A 23,412-nucleotide genomic window follows, 5' to 3' on the forward strand; every position below is an offset into this window, starting at 1 on the left:
GTAGATATTAAACTTGATCTTGTAATTTGAATGAGATGTGACCTAACTTGTTATAGAACTTTGTACACTTGTTCATAGAGTGTTCAACATTTTAAAAAAAATATTTACGACCCAGTTTATTTAATTGATGCAATTAACCGTAATGATGATTGAAAAGAATGAGTTAGCGTCCGGGTCCCCACAATAGTGTTCTCCTCCATATTTTTCACAAAATATATTTTGCAGACGCATAGCCGTGCCACCCATATTCAAACCATCCAGTTTCCTGTTCAAGACATCAAGTTGTGCAGTAATAGCGGAAATGTCAGTTACCTGGTGAACTCCTGCACTTCTTCGCTGGTTGTTCCTTTCAGATTGAGGATGATAGTTGCGCCTGCTAGCTGCCATCTCCTCCAATAACCCGTATCCTTCCTCAGCAGTTTTTCTCAAGAGTTTCCACAAGCAGCAGCATCTATCATAGTACGATTAGGAGTAAGCAAGACATAGTAAAAGGTTTGAACAACTAACCCAAGTGGCAGTTCGTGATGAGGGCATCTTCGTAATGGATCTTTGAAACGCTCCCATGCTTCATATAAAGACTCCTGCTCGAATTGAGCAAATATAGTGATGTCTGCCCGCAGCTTCATGGTCTTAGATGGAGGAAAGTATTTAATAAGAAAAACTTTCGCCATGTCCTCCCATGTGGTAATCGAACCTACAGGTAAACAATTTAACCATGCTTTAGCTTTGTCACGTAAGGAGAAAGGAAATAAACGCAACCTAACAACATCATCAGAAACTCCATTAAATTTAAAAGTATTGCAATTTCAAGAAAATCTGCGATGTGCTTGTTTGGGTCATCTACTGCAGATCCTCCAAACTGGATTGTATTTTGAATCATCTGAATTATAGCTGTATTGATATCAAAGTGGTTTGCCCGCACAATAGGCCTCACAATACTGGGGCGTGCTCCATCCAAAGAAGGCTGGGCATATTCTAGCATCGGTATGCGGCGTGGCATCTCAACATGTCTATCATCATGGTGTTCCTCCTCATGCTCGTGCTCGTGCCTCTCCATCAGTTCCTTCAGTCTCTGTTGCTGTCTTCTCCTGCGGAAAGTTCTTTCAATTTCAGGGTCGAAATGCTCAAGCTCCACGTCAAGTGACTTTGGCATGCACTGGAAGAGATATCTGTAATAGAATATGGAGTGTTAATTTAATAAAAATGAAACAATGCTAAATAAAATAACTAAAAATAAAATTGTGAATTAACAGTCCCCGGCAACGGCGCCAAAAACTTGATCGAGCAAAACTTGCACTGTGGAATCCTCAATAAAATATGGTTTTGAATGCTCGAAAATTAATCGCAAGTGCACAATGTCAAGTAATAGTATAATGTACGAGAGTACGAGTATCGTTCTACTGAAGACTGTATTTTACAATCATTATTTTCAGTTATCAAATCTTTAGCAACAAAATTTGATTGATTGTTTATTACTACTATGCTCAAAGAAAACATGCCAATAAAAAGATTCAGAAATTAAATAATGAGATATACTACTATCTAGAATGATTGATTAAAATTCAATGAAAAATGGATTTGTTTGGAATTTCAGTTCACCTACGCCTTGTTAATTTATTAATTCGTTCAATATTGATTGTATGCTTTCGACAGGATATCCTATTCAATTGAATACGCCCTCTCGAGCTATGCCAAACTAATTCTACTCAATGAAGTAATTAAATGTCTTTAATTATTTATCAAGAGTTAATCGCATATCGGTCTATGAAATCCCCTAGTTTTCGCCCTACTGGACTAGTACTATCGGCGCGTATCCAATTTCATATGTCTATGTAAATTGTAGATCCACGAACTATGCTACTCGTTCCTATCACAAGCTATTCTCTTGAACTCACTCGCAATATAAAACGTTGTTAAAGTTAGCTACGCTCTAACAACACAATGACAAACAGTAACACAATCAAGAATAAACCAACAATTGAAATATGAATTAACTAAATCAGAGTTCGGGGTAGGATCCCCTTAAATCCCAACAAATAGTTAAGTTTAGCTACTCGAATTCATGATAAACATAAACACAACCATGTTTAAAAGATAAAACCAAATTAGAAATACTAGATTTGACGAAAAACGCAAAGACGATGCCTGGAACTCTTCGAATCTTCAATCCAAGCGCGAAATCCTCTCCAAGGCTTGTGGTGGCTGCTGAATGAATGTAATTTTCGTCCTCGGGTCCTTCCATATCCTTTCCCGTTCAGAAATAAGGAAAGAAATCGGCCAAGAATCTTTCCAAAATTTCAAGCGCGCCCGGGCGGACATAAGTTTCTGCTCGGGCAGATGACTTTCACAAATCTTGTTCCAAAATTTTAATTGACGCGCCCGGGCGGACATAAGTTTCCGCCCGGGCGGATGACTTTCGCAAATCTTGTTCTTTCTCACACCTTGCAGGTGCCCGGGCGGACATAAATGTGCATCCGGGCAGATGACTCTCGAATTTTTCCCTTTATTTTTAGTTTATTCACAATCACCTGCATTTTCAATCAAGGGTTTTAAGAGCAACAAGAAAACATAAATTATGGCAAAATAACACAACATGCATGCAATGTAAACGATAAATGCAACACAATGAGCTATCACATAATAAGAAAAACACGTAAAATCCACATATATGATTAGCCTAAGGCAATGACATAATGCTTATCGTGTTTAGTGTATTGATGTCGACCACCAATCTTAATACATGTTTAATTCTTTAATTTTCGAGAAGTTATATATTATTATTTTTTAACATGTGATAAAAAAAATATTTTTAAATCACATTCAATAAAAATAATGAGAAATATTTTTAAAAAAATTCAGTAATTTCGTCTAAATCCATATTCACAAACAATTTTGTGACATGATACGTGTTTGACACATTTGAATAATAACAATAATTGTTTTATCAATATCTTTATCCAAATGAGTTGTGATTTTATTTACAAAATCACTTCATAATATACACAATAGCCTAGTATTCCGAAAGAAAAATGAAACATGTGATCATATATAAGTAAATTATGTATAAATCAGAAAATTTATTTTATTAACATTCACTATGTCAATAAATTTTATAAGGTGTCTTCTAATAAGATGCGTATTTTCTTTAGAATTGGTTTAATCATTTCCATTACGGGACATTTAATATTATCATGTATCCGTGAACTTCGTAATATAGAAGAAAATTATCACATTAGTAATATGTAATAATTAAAATTTTGTACAAATAGAAGAATAATATTTTTTACTCCTCGATCATGAAAGAAAGATTTCAAACTTAATGTCTCCTTGTTCTCGTTGTTTCCATATGTAGGTAGTTCATAACAACGAACAAATCTAAATTTAAACGAACATTACATCTTGGAAGGATTCAAATAATATAAGTTGATGAAACAAGGAGTCGTTTCAGAATTCAATTTGGAAGTAGATAAATTTAGTAAGATAAATAGAATAAAATTGGTTTCTAATATAATATGTAATATTGCATTATTTATAATTAAAATTCAAATAAAACATACCAAGGGACAAAAATTATAAATTGGATGCTTTTGACAGAATTATATCATACATTAACTCTTTCAAATTATGAAAATCTCGAATTGCATGCATTGAGTGTTAAACATTTCTGATTATTGATTGTAATATATATGTTTATTGAGAGAATTTAATGTCCATTTGAAACTCTTTTGAATCTATCTCTTTTAATTTTTTTGTGCTCTCTTATTTGAATTTTTAATAAGACAATTCAAGATATACAATATACACATGGTTTTTGAAGAAAACTACAATGCATTAATTTTTCAAATTAAGATAATTTCGAAATAATATGAATTTAGGATCAAAAATTTATTATTAATTATATATCCAATGGAAAACCTTGTTGTAGTGATAACTTTTAACACTTAACCAATTTTATTTTTAGAATAATTAAATATTGTATTTCTTTTGTAGTAAGTAATTGGGGCAAGAAATTATTTAAAATAGCAAAATATATTTTTGAATGATTTACTTCATGAATGATACTGAACATTGCCATCATTTGTTTGTTTGGAATTAGATATTATTCATGATGAAAAATCTGAATGATGTACTGTAATTTATTTTAGTTTATTACAAGAAGCTACATATTATTGTCAGACTAATATCAAATTGTTAAAGAAAATTATTAAAATAATAATTTTCTTTAACATATCTTTGTTAGCTATTTGTATCAACTAAAATTTTTAATTGACTAGATAATGCACTAGCAGCATTAATTGATTGTTCCTTAATGACTCAACCTTAGTTTCTAGGTCTTTTTTATATTTCCTTCAAACCATGAAGAGCATGCTGCATGCCTACTAAGTGCGCCCATAATGCGATATGTTGATTAAGTATAAAAAGTCTACTTATTTCTTTATCACGTGAATTTAATTCTGAAAAATAAAAACTCTCAATGAACCTTTAAGTTGCTCAATCTGCAATTAGCCTTTGTCGATATCCTGTACATGTTGATTCTAATTTATGTTTGAGAGTCCATATTAATTTTCAACTGTAAGGTTTACCGATTGAATTCTATTATCTCCTTTTTTTCTCCGTCTGCCTTTTCTTAATAGCGCAATTGTCAAGAGATTTTTACGATGTACCTCAGTGTCAGTAAAAATGCCACGGCATCTGAAATCAAGAAAGCTTATTATGGGGTATGTTCGTGTTTCTTCACTTTTTTTCTTCTTAGCTTCCCTCCTATTTTTTCTATCTTCTTTTTACTCCACATACTCTTAGCTATTTCCTCGATTTTGCAGCTAGCAAAGAAGTTACATCCAGATACAAATAAAAATGACCCTGAAGCTGAAAAGAAATTTCAAGAAGTTCAAAAGGCTTATGAGGTACACTTTGAAAGCATTGGCATTTTTCGGCATAAGCTCCTAGATTTGCGTATTTTATCGAACTTTCTATCCAAAATTTTGGCAGGTGTTGAAAGATGAAGAAAAGCGCCAGCATTATGCTATGTAGTAAATGATTTGAGATGCTGTAGTTTTCTTCCTTCTCAGTGTAGGATATGGCATTCTCAAATTAATTAAGTTGGTCGTTTAATTGAACTCCTCAGACAAAATTGAATTTTAGAATTTGTTTTTGATTTAGAGAGGAAAAGAAAAAATTAGATGAAGTGAAGTGTGAAAAGGTGAAATCATAGAAGTGCAAATCTGCATATGGTAAATATGAAAGATGTAAACAACTACTAAATGTTTTTATTGTATTCCCAATTTAAAGGAGGGATATGCTGATATAGTTTGAATTATATAAAAAGAACTAATAAAATATGGCTTTATTTATTGTCTCAATTTTTTTGTTATTTCTTATTTTTGTTTCCAACTGTTTTTTATGACTTGTTGACTCAGTATTTATTATTGTCTCGTAAAAGTAGTGTAGCTAACATAATAGTCATTATATGTACTCCGCATGCGTTACAAGTGAACTTTTCCTGGCATATTTCGGAGTGCTGAATGTTATGGATATATCTATATATGACAACTTTTGCCGTAAGTCTTCCCCCACTTTTCTTTCTCTACATTTAATTTTCCAAGCAAGATTCAAAATTAAAATAGCTTGTGCCATTGTACAAGTCCTTAATTTAAAAAAATTTTGTGTTCCATCTATTTTTGTTACAATCGAATCCATCTTATTTAAAACATGTACAAATGGAATCCTAATGCCTGCACAGACTCTAAGCGTGCAACTTTGCTGGGAGTTGTACCTGAACTCTATGTTTTACATAGTGTTGCATGTAATGACAAAAATCTACTATACCTGCGATGTAGATTAATTGCTTGTGTGCATGGAGGAAGACTTCATTCTCCATTTTTTTGTTGCATTTAAAATTTCATTATTCGTGTTTTAGTGTTTTAATCTGAAAAAATTGCCCATTAAACAGCTTGGTCATGAAACTTTTGAGCAAGCCAGTAAAGGTGGAGATCCTGGATTTAATCCATTTGGAGGAGCTGGTTTTAATCCTTTTCAGGACATCTTTAAAAATGCAGATGTAAGTTTATGACCTTAAATTATCTTTCTGCTGTTCATGAACATAGTTGTCAATAGCCCCCGTAGCCCTCGCTATAGCGAATAGCATGGCGAAACGACACCACATCGCTACGTGCCATGGATTTTGCAATAGCGCGCGTTATCCTCGTTATTGGCACTATAGCGACAATCGCGATAGTTGAAATAGCGGCGCTATTGCAAAGCGAAGCTACATTTTTTGGCATGTACTTAGGTTTTTGCGGGAAATTATATTTTTCTGCATTTCTTGCTTTATTTTTGTGTCTTCTTTGATATTTCAATGAAAAACTTAAAATAATTTCAGATTTTAGTATTTTACAATTAAAGTTGATGGAATATTGTGCTGGAAATTAAGGTTTTTGAATTGATGTTACTATATGCTATATATTATATATTTATATACTTGTGGCGCTTTACTTTTAAATAACCCTCGCTACGCTAATCTCTATGCGCTATAGACACGGGCAACCTTTGCGCTACGGAACGCTATGCGCGATTGACAACTATGTTCATGAATAACTATCATTGCTTTCTAAAATGTCTTGGACTCCTAATTCAACCGCACTGCTAAAGGTATGATGAGAGTTGTAATTGATCAGGTATTGGGATGAGTTAGGGAGTGAAGCTGCTGTAATGGTGATACTCTGCTGCAGTCTTATAATAGACTTACTAGAATGGTGGTATCCAGAAATTGCAAGAAGATACAATGGCTAAGACATATAGAAGTAGAATTTAGTTATTCTGCTACAAACTAGCTTTTCTAGGTGAGAGTTTTTGTGGGGCAACGAACTTTGTATATGGGGGTTCATTGTTGACCATCACCTCCCTTTTTTCTTCGGAAGCCTGATATATAATATTGCATGGAACTCACCAATAAGTAGATTTTAAATGTTCCCTCACTTGGGCTGGAAAGTGGTTTACGGTGATAGAACATAAATTCACAATTAGCCACTTTGATGTTTTCAAAGTATGATAGAGTTACTGAACTCAGTGATGCTTATGATGAAAGAAGATGTATAAGTTATCCATGGACGTAGGTTCAAGTTTCAACTGGTAACAAGCGACTTCAAGAAAGCGGATCTTAACATGTTATCACTGTTGCATATCCTAATCTGGACTTTTTTGCCTCAGTTTTCCTTATGGTTTCTTCTCATGTTTGAAAGATCTAATCTGTGTGTTGTTTTGTTATGATCTATTGCAATCAGATTTTCAACAACATCTTCAATAGGAACATGGGTGGTGAGGACGTCAAGGTTAAAAGTTTTTGTCTACCCATCGATGACAAATTTAATGTTTATTGTTAATATGTTCTCTTAATCTGAGATACTGGTGCAGGTTTCTGTTGAACTATCATTTATGGAAGCTGTTCAGGGATGTACCAGAACTCTATCAATCCTTACTGATTTGGCTTGCGAAACTTGTGGTATTGGCTTATATCTTTCCTATGACAACTTCTGAATCCACGAGGCTCCGTTCTGGATTCTTTGGTTTTGTGCATTTTCTTTGAATCCTAACTTTTTTTAGTTGATTTTGAGTTACATGACAAGAAGGTCGAGGTTCAATTGAATTATTCTTCAACTATGTTTTCTCATGCATCAATTTTCAACTATGTTTTTTCCTTCTTGATTCTTTGGCTTCATGCATTTTCTTTGAATCCTAACTTTGTTAAGTTGATTTTGAGTTACATGATAAGAAGGCCATGGTTCAGTTGTCTTGTTATTTCACTATGTTTTGTCATTACTCAGCTTTCAATAATTCTTCTTTTGTGCGTTAGGTGGAACTGGTGTCCCTCCTGGGACCCGGCCTGAAACTTGTAAGCGTTGTAGAGGCTCTGGCACAGTGGGTACCTTTGGCCTCACTACCTTGTGAATTCCTTAACTCATTAACATTTGAGTTTTTTTCCTATGAAAATTGACTGATATTCATATTAATATTTTGGTTTGCCAACCCAGATTGTATCACAAAACGGTCCTTTCACACTTCAATCTACTTGTCCAAGTTGCGGAGGAGCTGGGAAAATTGCATCAGTATGGCCTCTTGTTCTATGATTGTTATTTTTTAACACACCCACTGAATATTTTGTGGTTTTTTCTTGTGTTTTGATGTACTGGGCCCTCATGAGGATCTATAATTTATCTGTGTAGTTTAAAAAATGGCTTTAGAGGATAGGGATGATCGTGATTTTACTAGAGTTATTGTATACCCTATGTTTGTTTGTTACATTCATGCAATTGAATAAAGGATAATGTTTTCTCATACTGGCATATGATCTCCGGGTCATAGGTTTAATAAATTGAACTGTTTAACATTGTCTAGACCATGGTATTGAGTCAGTTTTTTATGTTAACAACCATTGTGACTTGTGATGCCCAATGTCGGAAGATATTGACCATATCATTTTGCTTATTGTTTAAACTTAAGTCGAGTCTAAAGTAATTCTTGATTCTATTAAGAGATATCTGATTATAATTTATAACTATTGAAAGTTGTTTGTGGCTTGGAGTTATGCATATGCGGCCATGACTAATCTGCAATTATGATAGATTTTTTAATATTGTTGGTGAAATCGAGAGAATGAAAATAAACTATATCGAATAATTATGTCTTCTGACTTTAAATTTGAATCAGAGCTTCTGCAAGTCCTGCAAGGGTAAGCGAGTATTGAGAGGGCCAAAAACAGTTACATTGAATGTCATGGCAGGTGAGTTTATCAGAAAATTCAGTTATTATTTGTGTTTTAATTTGTATTTTAACCAGCAGTGTCGTTGATGGTCAGCAGTTTCCTCCTGTTTTGGAAATATCAGTTTAGTTTCAGTAGTGGTTAACCAAATTCAGTCCTCTCTTTGAAGTGTACAATAAAAAGCTTGTGAAATTTTCCATTATGTTTGAATCTTTCTTCATGGTGGAATTGATTTCCGGTTGTGGGCTTGTGGCTGACCTTCAATAGTCGTTTGGAACTGGGCTTTTTACTTGTTGGTCTAGATTAAAAATGGAATTGTAACAATTTACGAAATGTGAGTTGAGAGCTATACGGTTCTTCATTCCTTTGTATTTGTTTGTGTGTACGACAAAGTTCCAGCCATTAAAAAAAATTCATTTGATTCTACATCGGTGATTTGCAGGGGTGGACAACAACGAAACTATTAAGGTTTCCAGAAGTGGTGGAGCGGATCCTGATGGGAATCGACCTGGTGATCTTTATGTTATGATCAAGGTCCCTTGTTTAGATATATTACTGGATTTTTTGTTTTTGTTTCTCTGCATAAGGTAGCTCGAATGTGGTTGGAAACATACACACTGAACTCTGAAGCCTGGGTGGATGCATGTTACAGGTCAGAGAAGATCCAGTGTTCAGAAGGGGCTGATATCCACGTTGATGCTGTTTTGAGCATCACTCAGGTAATACTAATCAAACAAACACTCTTTTCTTACATTTTGCTAGTAGAACAAGAAAATTGTTCCTGAAATGTGCACAACTCGTTTTCTTAAAAAGTACTAGAAATATTTTTTCTATTGAATCGGCCAAACCCTTTAACAAATATATAAAATATTTTTCCACCATTTTTAAAATAAAACAGCCAACTAGTATTTGAAAATCAAAGGAAATAGTCGAAACATGAAATCTTCGAAAGTTTGAAATTCCTAAAATAACAAAGTCGCTATCAACTAACAACCTCTCAAAAACCTCTAAAAAAACATAACTAAATAGTCGTAAAATCTTTTAACAAAAGTCTTAAACATAAATCATAAATGCGGAAGAATATAGAAGCGCTGGTCCTCGGTTTATGTGCACCGTCAGTCCAGCAAGGTCAACCATCGAGACCTCCAACATCATAATTATCGTCACCTGCATCTATCACACCTAGTGAGTCTAGAGACTCAATACACCATAATCTTGATAACAACATACGTATACAGATAACATACAACAGTAAAAAATATTTGTACTTAAAATAACATTTTCATAATAATGCATAAACTTTAAATATAAACATTTTCGTAAACATCTTCCTATCAACATATTCATTCATATTCATCATAAACATTTTCATATTCATATACGTGTTTGTTGAATTCAGATCGTGATTGTGACTCGTATTCGTATTCGTATTGGGCGATGGATCCATCCATCTATAAAAACCATTGTACTAGGCGGCGGGGACATCACCGACACTCTCACCCGTCAACTGAGCCTTGACCAACGTATTAACATATTAACGTATTCGTATCCATGGAAACACGATCATCGGGCTCCCATTGGGACCATAACCCTCACGATATCTCCAACATATCATCGTATTAGTCACAATCCCTTCACGTCCTTCAACATTTCGTATTTCCATCACTTAATAAAAACATGCATATAATATCGTTTTTCTTTTAAACCAAATATGCAACATATCTTTTAAATGTCAATATTAAATCATAAAAATCCATGAACATTTAAAAATTATTATTTAACATATAAAAATTTATAAACATTTAAAATAATCATATTAGCATATAAAACAGCATTCAGAACACTGCCATGACGTTTACTAATTTTCGGGTGTAAAATTACCGTTTTATCCCTAGACTTAAAATTTCACGTTTTTGACTTTTTTTTAATTTCATTGACTCTAACATGTCCCAAGTAATTATTTAAGCCTAAATTGAAATTCCCATAATTTTATTTAGCTTAAATACTTGTCTTTTTAATTAATCTTTAATTATTCATTTTTAAGGCGTCTTAATCCCGAAAAATTTTAAACTTTAATATAAATTCATAAATTCAAAACTTAGACTTTTTATATTATTTTAGCCCTCGTGAACCACGACTCGACCCCCATGAGCCATGTTTTTATTTATTTCTTAAAGAACAAAGCCCCAACCTTCGAACCAAGCCATCCTCGAGCCTTCTTGTTATTTTCTCGAGCCAAGCTCGAGCCATCATGAGCCGACCTCGAGCCAGACCACCTAGGAACCTACTGGACTCGTGTTGACCCAAAGGACTTGACCCTAGTCCCAAAACCGAACCACCAAGACCAACACACGAGGTGGCCGAGACTCCCTTAGACATAGGACTCTTCCATCGCGCCTAGTGTTGAGACATCGTATTCTCGCACCCAAGACGCAGCGGAAGTTTAAAATATTTTGTTCTTGGACGTCGTGTGTTCAAATCATACATAAGGTGTTTAGAATTATACCTTTGCGTTCTTAACGCTGGACTCCAAACTATTCCGATGTTTAGGCGGATATAGCCCTTCTTGTAATTTCCTACGAACGTCCTTTCTTTGATCGCCTAATTAGGTCCACGATCAGAAACTGAATTCCTTGTTTGGATTGCACTAGTAATTCCAAACAATTTATGCGTTCAGATTGTAGCCTCCGAATTTCCAAAATCCGGATACGAAGGGCGCATCGGTGGAAGAAAATCACATGGCCAAAATTTTCCCAATCTTTTGAAAGTATGGCCGAGAGATCATTGTTCATAAACATGGATTTTGGCTAATTGATTGTTAACCAATAATTAACAATTAATTATTGATTTTAATCAACAATTAAACAAATCAATTTGCCAAAATTCCTTCCCACAATTCTCTGTGTTGGCCGTGACTTCCAAGGGAGAAAAGGAAGGAATTTTCTTGTGTTTTGTGTGAAGAATAATTCATCATCCAACAATGAGCCCTAATGGTGTATTTATAGAGCGAGACTCCTAATCTAATTAGGAGTCCATCTCTCACAAGGACTCTAATAATTTCATTATATTTAAACTCTCATATAATTAATATATAATGTATTTATTAACCTTTAATAATACATGATATAATAATATTATATACACATATTTTATATCTCCATATAAAATATATACATGTATATTAATTAAATTAAATAACCATTATTTAATTAATAAATTAACTCCTTGGTTAATTTAATTTTAGACTCATCTAGAACATATATGAGAATTTGTGCAAGTTAGTAGTCACCACTACTAGCACAATCATTTAATTAGTAAATTCTCAATTCACTAAATAAATGATTTCGAACTCTTATAACCCCGATCGACGATCCGAGAGCGCCGATGTGTCAAGGATACAAATCTTGTTCATATAATGAAAATCGAAAATTTCGAAGATCAAAATTTTCATTTATCAAATTTGGAACTTACCATATATGGCAGTTACCATATTTGGCAGCTGCCAGTTTTAGTGAACTCCTTCACAAAACAGGCAGTTCCACTCTCCTTCCTTATTTAGCAATCATGCTAACTTCCACTTCTTCCATCCTATGGAATCAGCTCATAAACTCTTTATAAGCTTCCTGTTTGATCTCCATCAAACTATAGTCGCCAAATTACAACTCCTTGGAATTTGACTATCTCAACGGGAACACAGAATCCGATACTTGTGTGACACTCAATGGTTCAGGGATACAGCTAGCCGTGGGTTCACATGTCCATGTGATTCAGAATAACATTTATTCTTATTCGGGTTTACCCTAGTTAACCCCATTCTTTTCATTAACTCCTTGATCAAGAATGTCAGAATTCATTTCTGATTGCACCCATCGGACCATGGTAAGAGCGTCTAGTAGCATCGTCCCATGATCCCCTAGGTATCACTGATAGTGCCTACAAGAACCTTTAGTCATGGTTAGCGTACAATACGGTCCCTTCAACACATATATCCCGATCGAATCTTCAACCATTGGTATATCGAGAGTTGCATATGAATTCGATAACGATGTGATTTATCTTTGAGTATTAATAGTGGCATGGCATGTGCAACTAGGAAAACACCTTTCCCTAAAGCACATTTCTTGCTCTGGCCAGAGACTACTTGCACTATTAACTCATCAGATCACATAGGATATCTTCACCCGTAGGCGAACGGTGAATCCCCGACTACAATGCATTTGCTCCTACGTATTTCAAAACTACACCCAACCTCGTCACCTGATGACCCTCGATGGAGTCGATAAACGGATCAAAGTGCATGCTAGTACGTATAGCCTCTACATTGTCCCGGGTCAAAGGACTAATGGTGTACAACCATAACTGCGAACTATTCCACTCGATAAGTGGGAACCACTTGGATAATCTGAGGGAGGGTTGCTCAGTGCATCATCATATGATCACCCATCTATGTGAATGGACACCGCCGATCGTGCGTCTCTTCTCTGCCACCGCCGCCGCTCCTGGCCGCCGCCGTGGCCGTCGCTCTGGCCGTGCCGCCGCCACCGCCTTGTTCACTTCTCATTTGCTAACCAAAAATTGGTAAACCCTGTATCAACTTTTGGAGTGGTAATTCCTTTTGTATTGATTCCTTTTTGCAACCCTGTATTAATGCTGATAAAATATGACTTTTTATTTTATTTTGATTTTTTGATAATATTTTGTTTATTGCGCTTTTTTCCGTAAAGCGTGCGCTTCGCTTTGCGCTTGAAGCCCCAAGACACTTGAGCGCTTTTTTGCGCCTCGCGCTTTTGACAACTATGGTTTACACCACAGATGCTAGTCTCGAGCTCGAGCGATCTTTATCCTTGTTTTAGGCGGCTGAATCGACTAGGAACCTGTTTTGAATATACTGTACGCTTTCTAATGAGTTTCATGATCTTACGTTGAGACGCAGACCTCATGGTACCTATTGTATATTGAAGGACTTTATCTATGCAGCTTGCATGGGTATACAGATAAAGTATAATGCCATAATCGAATAAAATCGTAAAATATTATTAAAATAAAGATTAGTTTTGCATTAGAGTCAATAAAAGTCCTAGCCACATGTTGGCTTGCCGGGCACCTACTCTAACATCTAGGACCTAGCCAACCGAGCCAGCCCTCGATCCAAGCCCCTCAAGCACCCTCCTAGGACCCTAACCCCTTGACCTAGCTCAGCCCGAGCCCCCTGGCCGAGCCCCTGAGCCCATGCGCGCTGCTGCACCAAACGCGCGCAGCATGGCTCCTCTCAAGCTAGGACTCCTCCCCAGCCCTCTTAACTCGAGTCCTAGCATGGCTAGGACCCTACCCTTGACCCTTCACGGAACCTAGCCAAGCCCTGGTCCCAGCCAAAGCCAAGCCAAGCACCCATGTCCAAAACCGAGCCCCTATGATCTCTTATGACAGAAAGTGGTTCCAACTTGATTCGGTTCTTGTTTGCAGCGTTTGTGTGCGTGTTCTAGGACTCTAACACTTGTGTAAAACACCCTTGATCAACACCCTAACCATGGCAGCCCCTTGACAACATAGAAACATGTTTTTGGAATAAAAACTCACAAGTTTAGAACATGTATGCATATAGTTACGAAAATAACAACTTATGTGCCATGTTTTCCTTCAAAATATGCTTAGATAATTACTATGGTGTGATAGATGTTTGAAGGGAAGAATATGGTGTGCCTTTGCGTTTTTAACGCTCGATTTTTCGTTGACGAATAGAAGAACGATGGCTTGAAGAACCCCTGAAAACCTTGAAGAACTTTGATGCTTTTCCCTTGAACTTTGCTTGTGTGTGCTGTGAATATGTTGAAAGAAAGAGTTTGAATTGTAAAGGGGTGTGGGGCGTGAGTTGGGTAGGTTATGGGGTAGGATTTGTATATTAAATAGTTAATAAAATACTAACCAAGCACTAATTGCTAGCTTAAGCCCATTAACATTGTTAATTAGGCCCACTTAGTCCATTAGTGTTTAATTAAAATATTTTGATTAATAAAGTTTGTAAATTTATTAGTCGGGTTGCTAAAACTTTCACGTTTTCGTTGAAAATCCAACACTTATAAATATTACGTCCCGGCGTATAAAATCACCACAAAACTCCTTACTTATTACCATATTTTAAATAATTAAAAACAATTATTTAATAAAACCATTTTTTTTTCCAGCCATCGTTCTCCGTTCTTCGATCGTAACTCGAATAACTTTTAAAAATACATTTTAATGCAATCATGTAGAAAATAATATTAAACATGTCAATATGCACCACATAATATTAAAACAATTAGTTGAAATACACAAGGAATTTAATAACTTGTATGCATGTGGTTCGCGTGGACCTTCAAATTTTCGGGGCGTTACAATCTTCCCCAATTAAATTGAATTTCGTCCCCGAAATTCGCTTATCCTTGATAACCCAAAGTTTAGATTCAGTTCTAGTGTCCCAAAAATCCACGATTCCGTTGCGCTACTCTGATAAAATTTAAGTTCTAGAATGTTCTTACATCTCCTTGATCCCAATTAATTTTACCTTCTACATCCTCGTTTGCGAATCACAACTTAAAGCGATCCATGATGACTTAGTGCTATGTTACTATAACCTCGAATTTCAACTTTTCTTACAATTCCCAATATAAAAAGAATGGATGACCACGCTTATCGTATATTAGTTTCCTTATTTTATACCCAATATGTTCATCAACTTGTCATATTTCAACATTAAAATCTCAAATGCATCTGCTAACGCTTAAATTTTAAAGCCTAACATCGATTCATCTTACAATACCCTTAATTAACATTCCTTACAACGTTATAACATAAGATATCCCAATGTTCTAAATATCCTTTCGAACCCGAATCATCAAAATTCCCATAATTTAAACCATTCAATTCTCACTTATTGCTAAACTAGTCCCCAAATTCCTTAACAATTGCAAAATTAATTCTTAATTTCCTCAAAAAATTATCCCATTTAGTCATTAATTTCAAAATTCCTACAATTAACCCATAAGTTTTTGGCATTCTTAATTTTCTTCTACAGGTTTCCCAAAACATAATTTCAGAGATTTTAAACTTATTCACCCAAAAATCAATTTTCATAACCAATCTTACCTTTTCACTAAAACCAAAAATCCCAAAGTCGTCGCAATCATCGAATCATTATTCCTTAGGTAAAATTCCCAAAATTAACTCTACTAGTACGCACGAGTCGTCAGTATTTTCTTAGAAAAATTTACGTGTCCCAAAAGCATTTCCAATTTTCATGATTAACTTATGACCCAAAAAGTAAAACATCAGTACCAAAACCCAAAAATCAATCTAGTCAAATCATTTTCAATCTTTTCTAACGCCCAATAACCAATTTCTTAAACATGTCCAATTCCACTACGTAGCCAGCAAGCATGCATGAACATCATATAATTTTTTATTTCATATCGTAGCACGTATAAAAATTCTAAAGCGTAAAATCTTTTAGCATAACAAAATCATGCAACCATGCAGGATTTTAATAATCAGCATCATTTATCATGTAACATATTCTAATCCATTTAGCAATTTAATCATATAAAACATATATTCCCAAGAAGCTACTAAACATGTGACGTAAACATATATTTCATGTAATCATGCAGGTAGCATCATATAAAGCATGTAAACTTACAAATTCGAGGCTTGACGACTGAGCTTCCCGGCACTGATGGTGGCACAACCGTTTACAGAACCATTACTCTGATACCAACTGAAACGTCCACTACTCGTTTTCTTAAAAAGTACTAGAATTTTTTTTCTATTGAATCGGCCGAACCCTTTAACAAATATATAAAATATTTTTGCACCATTTTTAAAATAAAACCACCAACTAGTGTTTGAAAATAAAAGGAAATAGTCGAAACATGAAATCATCGAACGTTTGAAATTCCTAAAATAGCAAAGTCGCTATCAACTAACAACATCTCAAAAACCTCTCAAAAAGAATAACTAAATAGTCGTAAAATATTTTAACAAAAGTTTTAAACATAAATCATAAGTGCGGAAAAATATAGAAGCGCTGGTCCTCGGTTTATGTGCACCGTCAGTCCAACAAGGTCAACCATCGAGACCTCCAACATCATAATTATCGTCGTCACCTGCATCCATCACACCTAGTGAGTCTAAAGACTCAACACACCATAATCTTGATAACAACATAATACGTATACAGATCACATACAACAGTGAAAAATACTTGTACTTAAAATAACATTTTTATAATAATGCATAAACTTTAAATATAAACATTTTCATAAACATCTTCCTATCAACATATTCATATTCGTGTTTGTTGAATTCAGATCGTGATTGTGACTCGTATTCTTATTCCTATTGGGCGATGGATCCATCTATAAAAACCACTGTACAGGGCGGCGGGGACATCAGCGACACTCTCACCCGTCAACTGAGCCTTGACCAACGTATTAACATATTAACGTATTCGTATCCATGGAAACACGATCATCGGGCTTCCACTGGGACCATAACCCTCACGATATCTCCAACATATCAACGAATTAGTCACAATCCCTTCACGTCCTTCAACATTTCGTATTTCCATCACTTAATAAAAACATGCATATAATATCGTTTTTCTTTTAAACCAAATATGCAACATATCTTTTAGATGTCAATATTAAATCATAAAAATCCATGAACATTTAAAAATCATTATTTAACATATAAAAATTTATAAACATTTAAAATAATCATATTAGCAGATAAAAATCATTCAGGACACTGCCATGACGTTTACTAATTTTCGGGTGTAAAATTACTGTTTTACCTCTAGACGTAAAATTCCACGTTTTTGACTTTTTCTTAATTTCATTGACTCTAACATGTCCCAAGTGATTATTTAAGCCTAAATTGAAATTACCATAATTTTATTTAGCTTAAATACTAGGTTTTTTAATTAATCTTTAATTATTCATTTTTTAGGCGTCTAAATCCCGAAAAATTACAAACTTTAATATAAAATTCGTAAATTCAAAACTTAGACTATTTTTTATTATTTTAGCCCTCGTGAACCACGACTCGACCTCCATGAGCAATGTTTCTATTTATTTCTCAAAGAACATAACCCTAACCTTCGAACCAAGCCATCCTCGAGCCTTCTTGTTATTTTCTCGAGCCAAGCTCGAGCCATCATGAGCCGACCTCGAGCGAGACCACCTAGGAACCTACTGGACTCGTGTTGACCCAAAGGACTTGACCTTAGCCCCAAAACCGAACCACCAAGACCAACACATGAGGTGGCCGAGACTCCCTTAGACATAGGACTCTTCCATTGCGCCTAGGACCTAGCCAACCGAGCCAGCCCTCGGACCAGCCCCTCAAGCACCCTCCTAGGACCCTAACCCCTTGACCTAGCTCAGCCCGAGCCCCCTGGCCTGAGCCCCTGAGCCCATGCGCGCTGCTGCGCCAAACGCGCGCAGCATGGCTCCTCTCAAGCTAGGACTCCTCCCCAGCCCTCTTAACTCGAGTCCTAGCATAGCTAGGACCCTATCCTTGACCCTTCACGGAACCTAGCCAAGCCCTGGTCCCAGCCAAAGCCAACCCAAGCACCCATGTCCAAAACCGAGCCCCTATGATCTCTTATGACATAAAGTGGTTCCAACTTGATTCGGTTCTTGTTTGCAGCGTTTGTGTGTGTGTTCTAGGACTCTTAACACTTGTGTAAAACACCCTTGATCAACACCCTAACCATGGCAGCCCCTTGACAACATAGAAACATGTTTTTGGAATAAAAAATCACAAGTTTAGAACAATGTATGCATATAGCTACGAAAATAACAACTTATGTGTCATGTTTTCCTTCAAAATATGCTTAGATAATTACTATGGTGTGATAGATAATATGGCGTGCCTTTGCGTTTTTAGCGCACGATTTTTCGTTGAGGAATATAAGAACGATGACTTGAAGAACCCTTGAAAACCTTGAAGAACTTTGATGCTTTTCCCTTGAACTTTGCTTGTGTGTGCCGTGAATATGTTGAAAGAAAGAGTTTGAATTGTAAAAGGGTGTGGGCGTAAGTTGGGTAGGTTATGGGGTAGGATTTGTATATTAAATAGTTAATAAAATACTAACGAAGCACTAATTGTTAGCTTAGGCCCATTAACAATGTTAATTAGGCCCACTTAGCCCATTAGTGTTTAATTAAAATATTTTGATTAATAAAGTTTGTGAATTTATTAGCCGGGTTGCTAAAACCTTCGCGTTTTCGTTGAAAATTCAACACCGATAAAAATTAAGTCCCGGCGTATAAAATCACATCAAAACTCCTTATTTTCAAAATAAGAAAAAACATCAACCATATTTTAAATAATTAAAAACAATTATTTAATAAAAGTATTTTCTATTTTTCATCCATCGGTCTCCGTCCCTCGATCGTAACTTGATTAACTTTTAAAAATATATTTTAATGCAACCATGTAGAAATATATTTTAAACATGTCAATATGCACCACATAATTAATTTATGCAATAAAAACATTTAGTTGAAATACACAAGGAATTTAATAATTTGTATGCATGTGGTTCGCGTGGACCTTCAAATTTTCGGGATAAGTGATTTGATTTTCATTTATCTATTTGTATTAATAGCAAATTATTTGCATTAAGATGTACCATGCTATATGTTTTAATTTTTATTTGAGGAAACCGAATTGATGGTTGTCTTGATCTCTATTTTCTCAGGTTTGATGACCTGTTGGTTTTGGAAAATAATTCTTCTTCATCTAGGTTAGCTAATGAACAGTCTATTTGCAGGCAATACTTGGAGGAACCATCCAGGTGCCCACCCTGACCGGGGATGTTGTCCTTAAGGTCTGTCTGAGGTTTCTTTAGTGATTTATTTCTTGTTATAGTGATGTCTCTTCTATCCTCATTTTTGACTTCCTCCTTCAGATGAGAATATGAGATTTTGGATCTACTTCTCAGTTTTCTATCTTCTGTTTTGGGTTATATTTGGAGAGGGGTTTGGTATTGGGGTTTAGTCCCAAATGCTTTTTTGGTGTAGGATGCTTTACTCTTACTATCATTTTCTACTGCATCACCCTTTTTTTGGGTGTCTGAGTCTGGTTCTACTTCTGGTTTGTAGGTTCGTCCTGGCACTCAACCTGGCCAAAAGGTTGTCTTAAGGAAAAAAGGTAGGAATTTTCCTGGGAGTATATATTTGTGTTTTCTAAAGGAAAAGACCAGCCAAGTGATGGAGGGTTCAGACCAACCCAACATGTATATACAGCTGGCACTTGTAGTTATTGGCTTTTGCTAGATATTGCATAGATATTTGTTTTAAACCCAATTAGAATTTAGAAGTAGCTATTTGTTGCCCTTAAGTGCCATTTAATTCTATGAGGAATTTATCTTGCTTATACATTTACTTCTACCCGACTTTATGGTGATATGGCTAAAATTAAAAAATCAATTGATTGTACTTGCCTCACCTTTTTCTTCCTTATTTCTGCTATTTGATTTGTGAGATATGATGATGAGAGCTATATAATATAAGGATGATAGAATGATCAATGACTCTAATAATTTGTAGAACTTTGAACCAAACATTAGATAAAACAACGATGTTTAATCATTTAATATCTTATCCTTTGCACCAAATGGTTGCATATGATGTATCCGTCTAGGACTAAATATTCGTAATGTTTTTTATTTAGGTATTAAAGTCAGAAACTCATTTTCATTTGGAGATCAGTATGTTCATTTCAACGTCAGCATTCCAACGGAAGTACCTTGGCAGTAGTAGGTGTAGCTCTTCTCTCGTTTTCTTGTGTGAAATTGTCCATTTCCAATTTCATGTGTTTCATATTCTAATCTACAAGTTCATTTTCTATGCAACTATTTTATTTGAAGTAAAAATGAGTCGTTACTAAATGCCAAATGACAACCAGTATATTTGAGGGCAAAGACAGAACTTCATATAAAAATTTCATATTCCACTAGCCTCTAAAAATTCGCATTAAATAATACTACGAATAAGGTTTGTACTTTTACTTTCCTCAAGCATCTATTTCGACTAATTTGTTCTTCTATTACCTTCTTGTTAGCAACTTGACCCAGAGGCAGCACCAATTAATCGAGGAGTTTGTTAAAGAAGAGCAAGGGGAAACAGATAAAGAGGCTGCTGCAGGTGCATCAGGTTGATCCCTACGGCAGCGCCAGGTTTTTGGAATCTTTAGAAAGGTAATGAAAATTATTACCCTTAAAATTCTCTGTAGCTGAAATGATTTAGCTGAGCAATTTTGAGTAAGAAAGTAATTAAATTATTTGTACCTTCCGTTTGCTGAGAAGGGCATGTAAACGTCATAATAGATATAGCATTTCACTGAAGATCATGTTTGGATCAAGCATATTGTACGTAAGAACATAAAGTTTATAAAGCCGATTCATCCGCTATATGTATTTTAATTTCAGGTAGTTTCTCAGTTATAAATAAATGCAATTTTACGTTTGGAGCATGCCTCTGTGTGCCTCTACTCTCATTTATTGATCTATTTGATATTTTTCTTATTTGTTAAATACGGTTAATTAGATGCTATCGTGCATCCCATATGCCTGGTTTGGTGTGGTGTGATACACCGGGGTCGAAAAGGTCAGAAAATGATTGCGGATGTAATGGGATAATACAAACAAGAAACTGCTCCTGAAGTACTTGTAGTAAAAAAAACATGAATGAATCGATATCACACGTAAAAGAGATTCCAAAATTATGCATGTATGAGAGTGCATATTTGAGGACTTCTTTAAAGATTTGATAAAATACTACTCATACCAACAATGATATTTTTTTTTCTGAAAATTTATAATTAGAAACTCTAAAGTTAAATTTGTTTGACTTGAGACAATTATGAGATAAGTGATCCCCTGTGAAATTTATTAAGAAACGTATAAGTGAGAACATAATCATGCTAGAAAAATCTGTGTTAGTATAACGAGGATAGTCATAAATATCTTGGCGTTATGTTGGTCAGGTTTTATGACCTAGCCTTCCTATGTGTGAAATTATACATAGAAATTTATATATTAATTTATTTTCAATTTATTCAAAATAAAAGTTATGCTATCAAAACTAGGTGTAATTTTCCAGGAAAATAATATTATGCGACTGGGATGTAAAGACAACTAAAGAAGTGGGATTCCTATCTATATGACCTAGCCTTCCTATGTGTGTAAAATTGTACATAGAAATTTATATATTAATTTATTTTCAATTTATTCAAAATAAAAGTTATGATATCAAAACTAGGTGTAATTTTCCAGGAAAATAATATCATGCGACTGGGATGTAAAGACAACTAGAGAAGTGGGATTCCTATCTATAGAATTTTGGTCCGTTGTTCGAACCTTCCCTAGTGATTTCATAATCAATAATATTCGCTCTCATCAATTTGGGTTCACGGCAAAAATTTGTGTGAGACGGTCTCACGGGTCGTATTTTGTGAGACATATCTCTTATTTGGGTCATCCATAAAAAAATATTACTTTTTATGCCAAATTATTACCTTATATTGTGAATATCGATAGGGTTGACTCGTCTTACAGATAAAGATTCGTGAGACCATCTAACAAGAGACTTATTCTTGGGTTCACATTAGTTATGTTACTTTGTAGTATGGCAGAAATTATCTTCAATTTCTTGAAATTTAAGCATTAAAAATTCATAATTGCGATGAATGAACAATCCAATATTTGACTGAACTTTATAATAAAAGTTAAAAAAATACTACATCAACCTTATGTTTTAATTTATCATCATAATTTTCGTCATCCAACTGTACGAGTTCAACTTTGTGTTATATGCATGTTTAAACCTAATACCAAATGTTTAACTTAGATCTGGCATACGAGCCCATCGAGCACTTTTAGCAAAAAATTCAACTAAAATATGAGAGTTTATAGAGTATACTTTTATAGCATTTAAATCACTTTTCTTGACCTTACATTTTTCGATGTGAGACAATCCAATTATTATTCTATACTCAAGGTCCAACTATTTAGTCGAGCTCGATCTGGACATGAACGACCTGACCTTGAGATCGAGATCACGATATTACGAGTCGAACATTCTTAAGCTTGATAAAATTATAGAACTTGAAATTGAGATGGAGCTTGACTCGATAAACATAACGAACGATCACGAATGAGCTTTTTACAGAGCCGAGATCCGTGTAGCTCATGAGTGTTTTTTTTCATTTACATTTCTAAATTAAAATAATCATATATACATACATACATATATATCATGTTTGTGATAGGCTTGTGAAGTGGCCACAACCTCAAATCACTTGGTGCCGTTTGCGGCCACAATATTTTTTTTTTTTAAATTACAAATGAACTCGAACCTATGACCTAGGGGGAGGGGAAGGGTGTGACCAACCAACTGTGCTAAGCCCGGTCTATGCAGCCATGAATTTTGCATTCAGGGTAAACGATTCATCTTGAAAATTTCCTTTTAAGCCCATTGTTTAGTTTGTTCGAGTATGGGTTCAGCGAGCCTATTTGTGGATTAGACTTTATTGACTCTTATGTAAAAATAAATATTTATTTTAATAATATTTTATGATTTTATATAATTATGCCATTTAATATCTCTGTA

General features: G+C 34.8%; 1 protein-coding gene, 1 long non-coding RNA gene and 1 other non-coding gene across 3 annotated transcripts; all 3 read left to right on the plus strand.

The window, feature by feature from the left end:
* The first annotated feature begins 516 nt into the window (after positions 1-516).
* LOC142528140 (small nucleolar RNA R71) lies at positions 517-622 on the plus strand. The gene has a single exon (XR_012815622.1). It is a non-coding gene; the product is annotated as a small nucleolar RNA R71 (small nucleolar RNA).
* A 3,791-nt stretch (positions 623-4,413) lies between these two features.
* LOC142527403 (uncharacterized) lies at positions 4,414-5,023 on the plus strand. The gene is made up of 3 exons (XR_012815458.1): positions 4,414-4,718; positions 4,821-4,904; positions 4,990-5,023. It is a non-coding gene; the product is annotated as an uncharacterized LOC142527403 (long non-coding RNA).
* A 132-nt stretch (positions 5,024-5,155) lies between these two features.
* On the plus strand, positions 5,156-21,274 carry LOC142527402 (chaperone protein dnaJ GFA2, mitochondrial-like; the record flags this gene model as incomplete). The annotated part of the gene is given in 14 exon segments (XM_075632188.1): positions 5,156-5,200; positions 5,951-6,058; positions 7,281-7,328; positions 7,411-7,498; positions 7,850-7,914; positions 8,028-8,102; positions 8,704-8,776; positions 9,198-9,289; positions 9,408-9,427; positions 9,429-9,474; positions 19,572-19,628; positions 19,903-19,951; positions 20,474-20,540; positions 20,864-21,274. Coding segments are annotated over 14 exon segments (930 nt in total), but the record flags the coding sequence as incomplete, so codon positions are not given.
* Positions 21,275-23,412: the final 2,138 nt, after the last annotated feature.

Source organism: Primulina tabacum, chromosome 15 (assembly GCF_025594145.1).
Source record: "Primulina tabacum isolate GXHZ01 chromosome 15, ASM2559414v2, whole genome shotgun sequence".
NCBI lineage: Eukaryota > Viridiplantae > Streptophyta > Magnoliopsida > Lamiales > Gesneriaceae > Primulina > Primulina tabacum.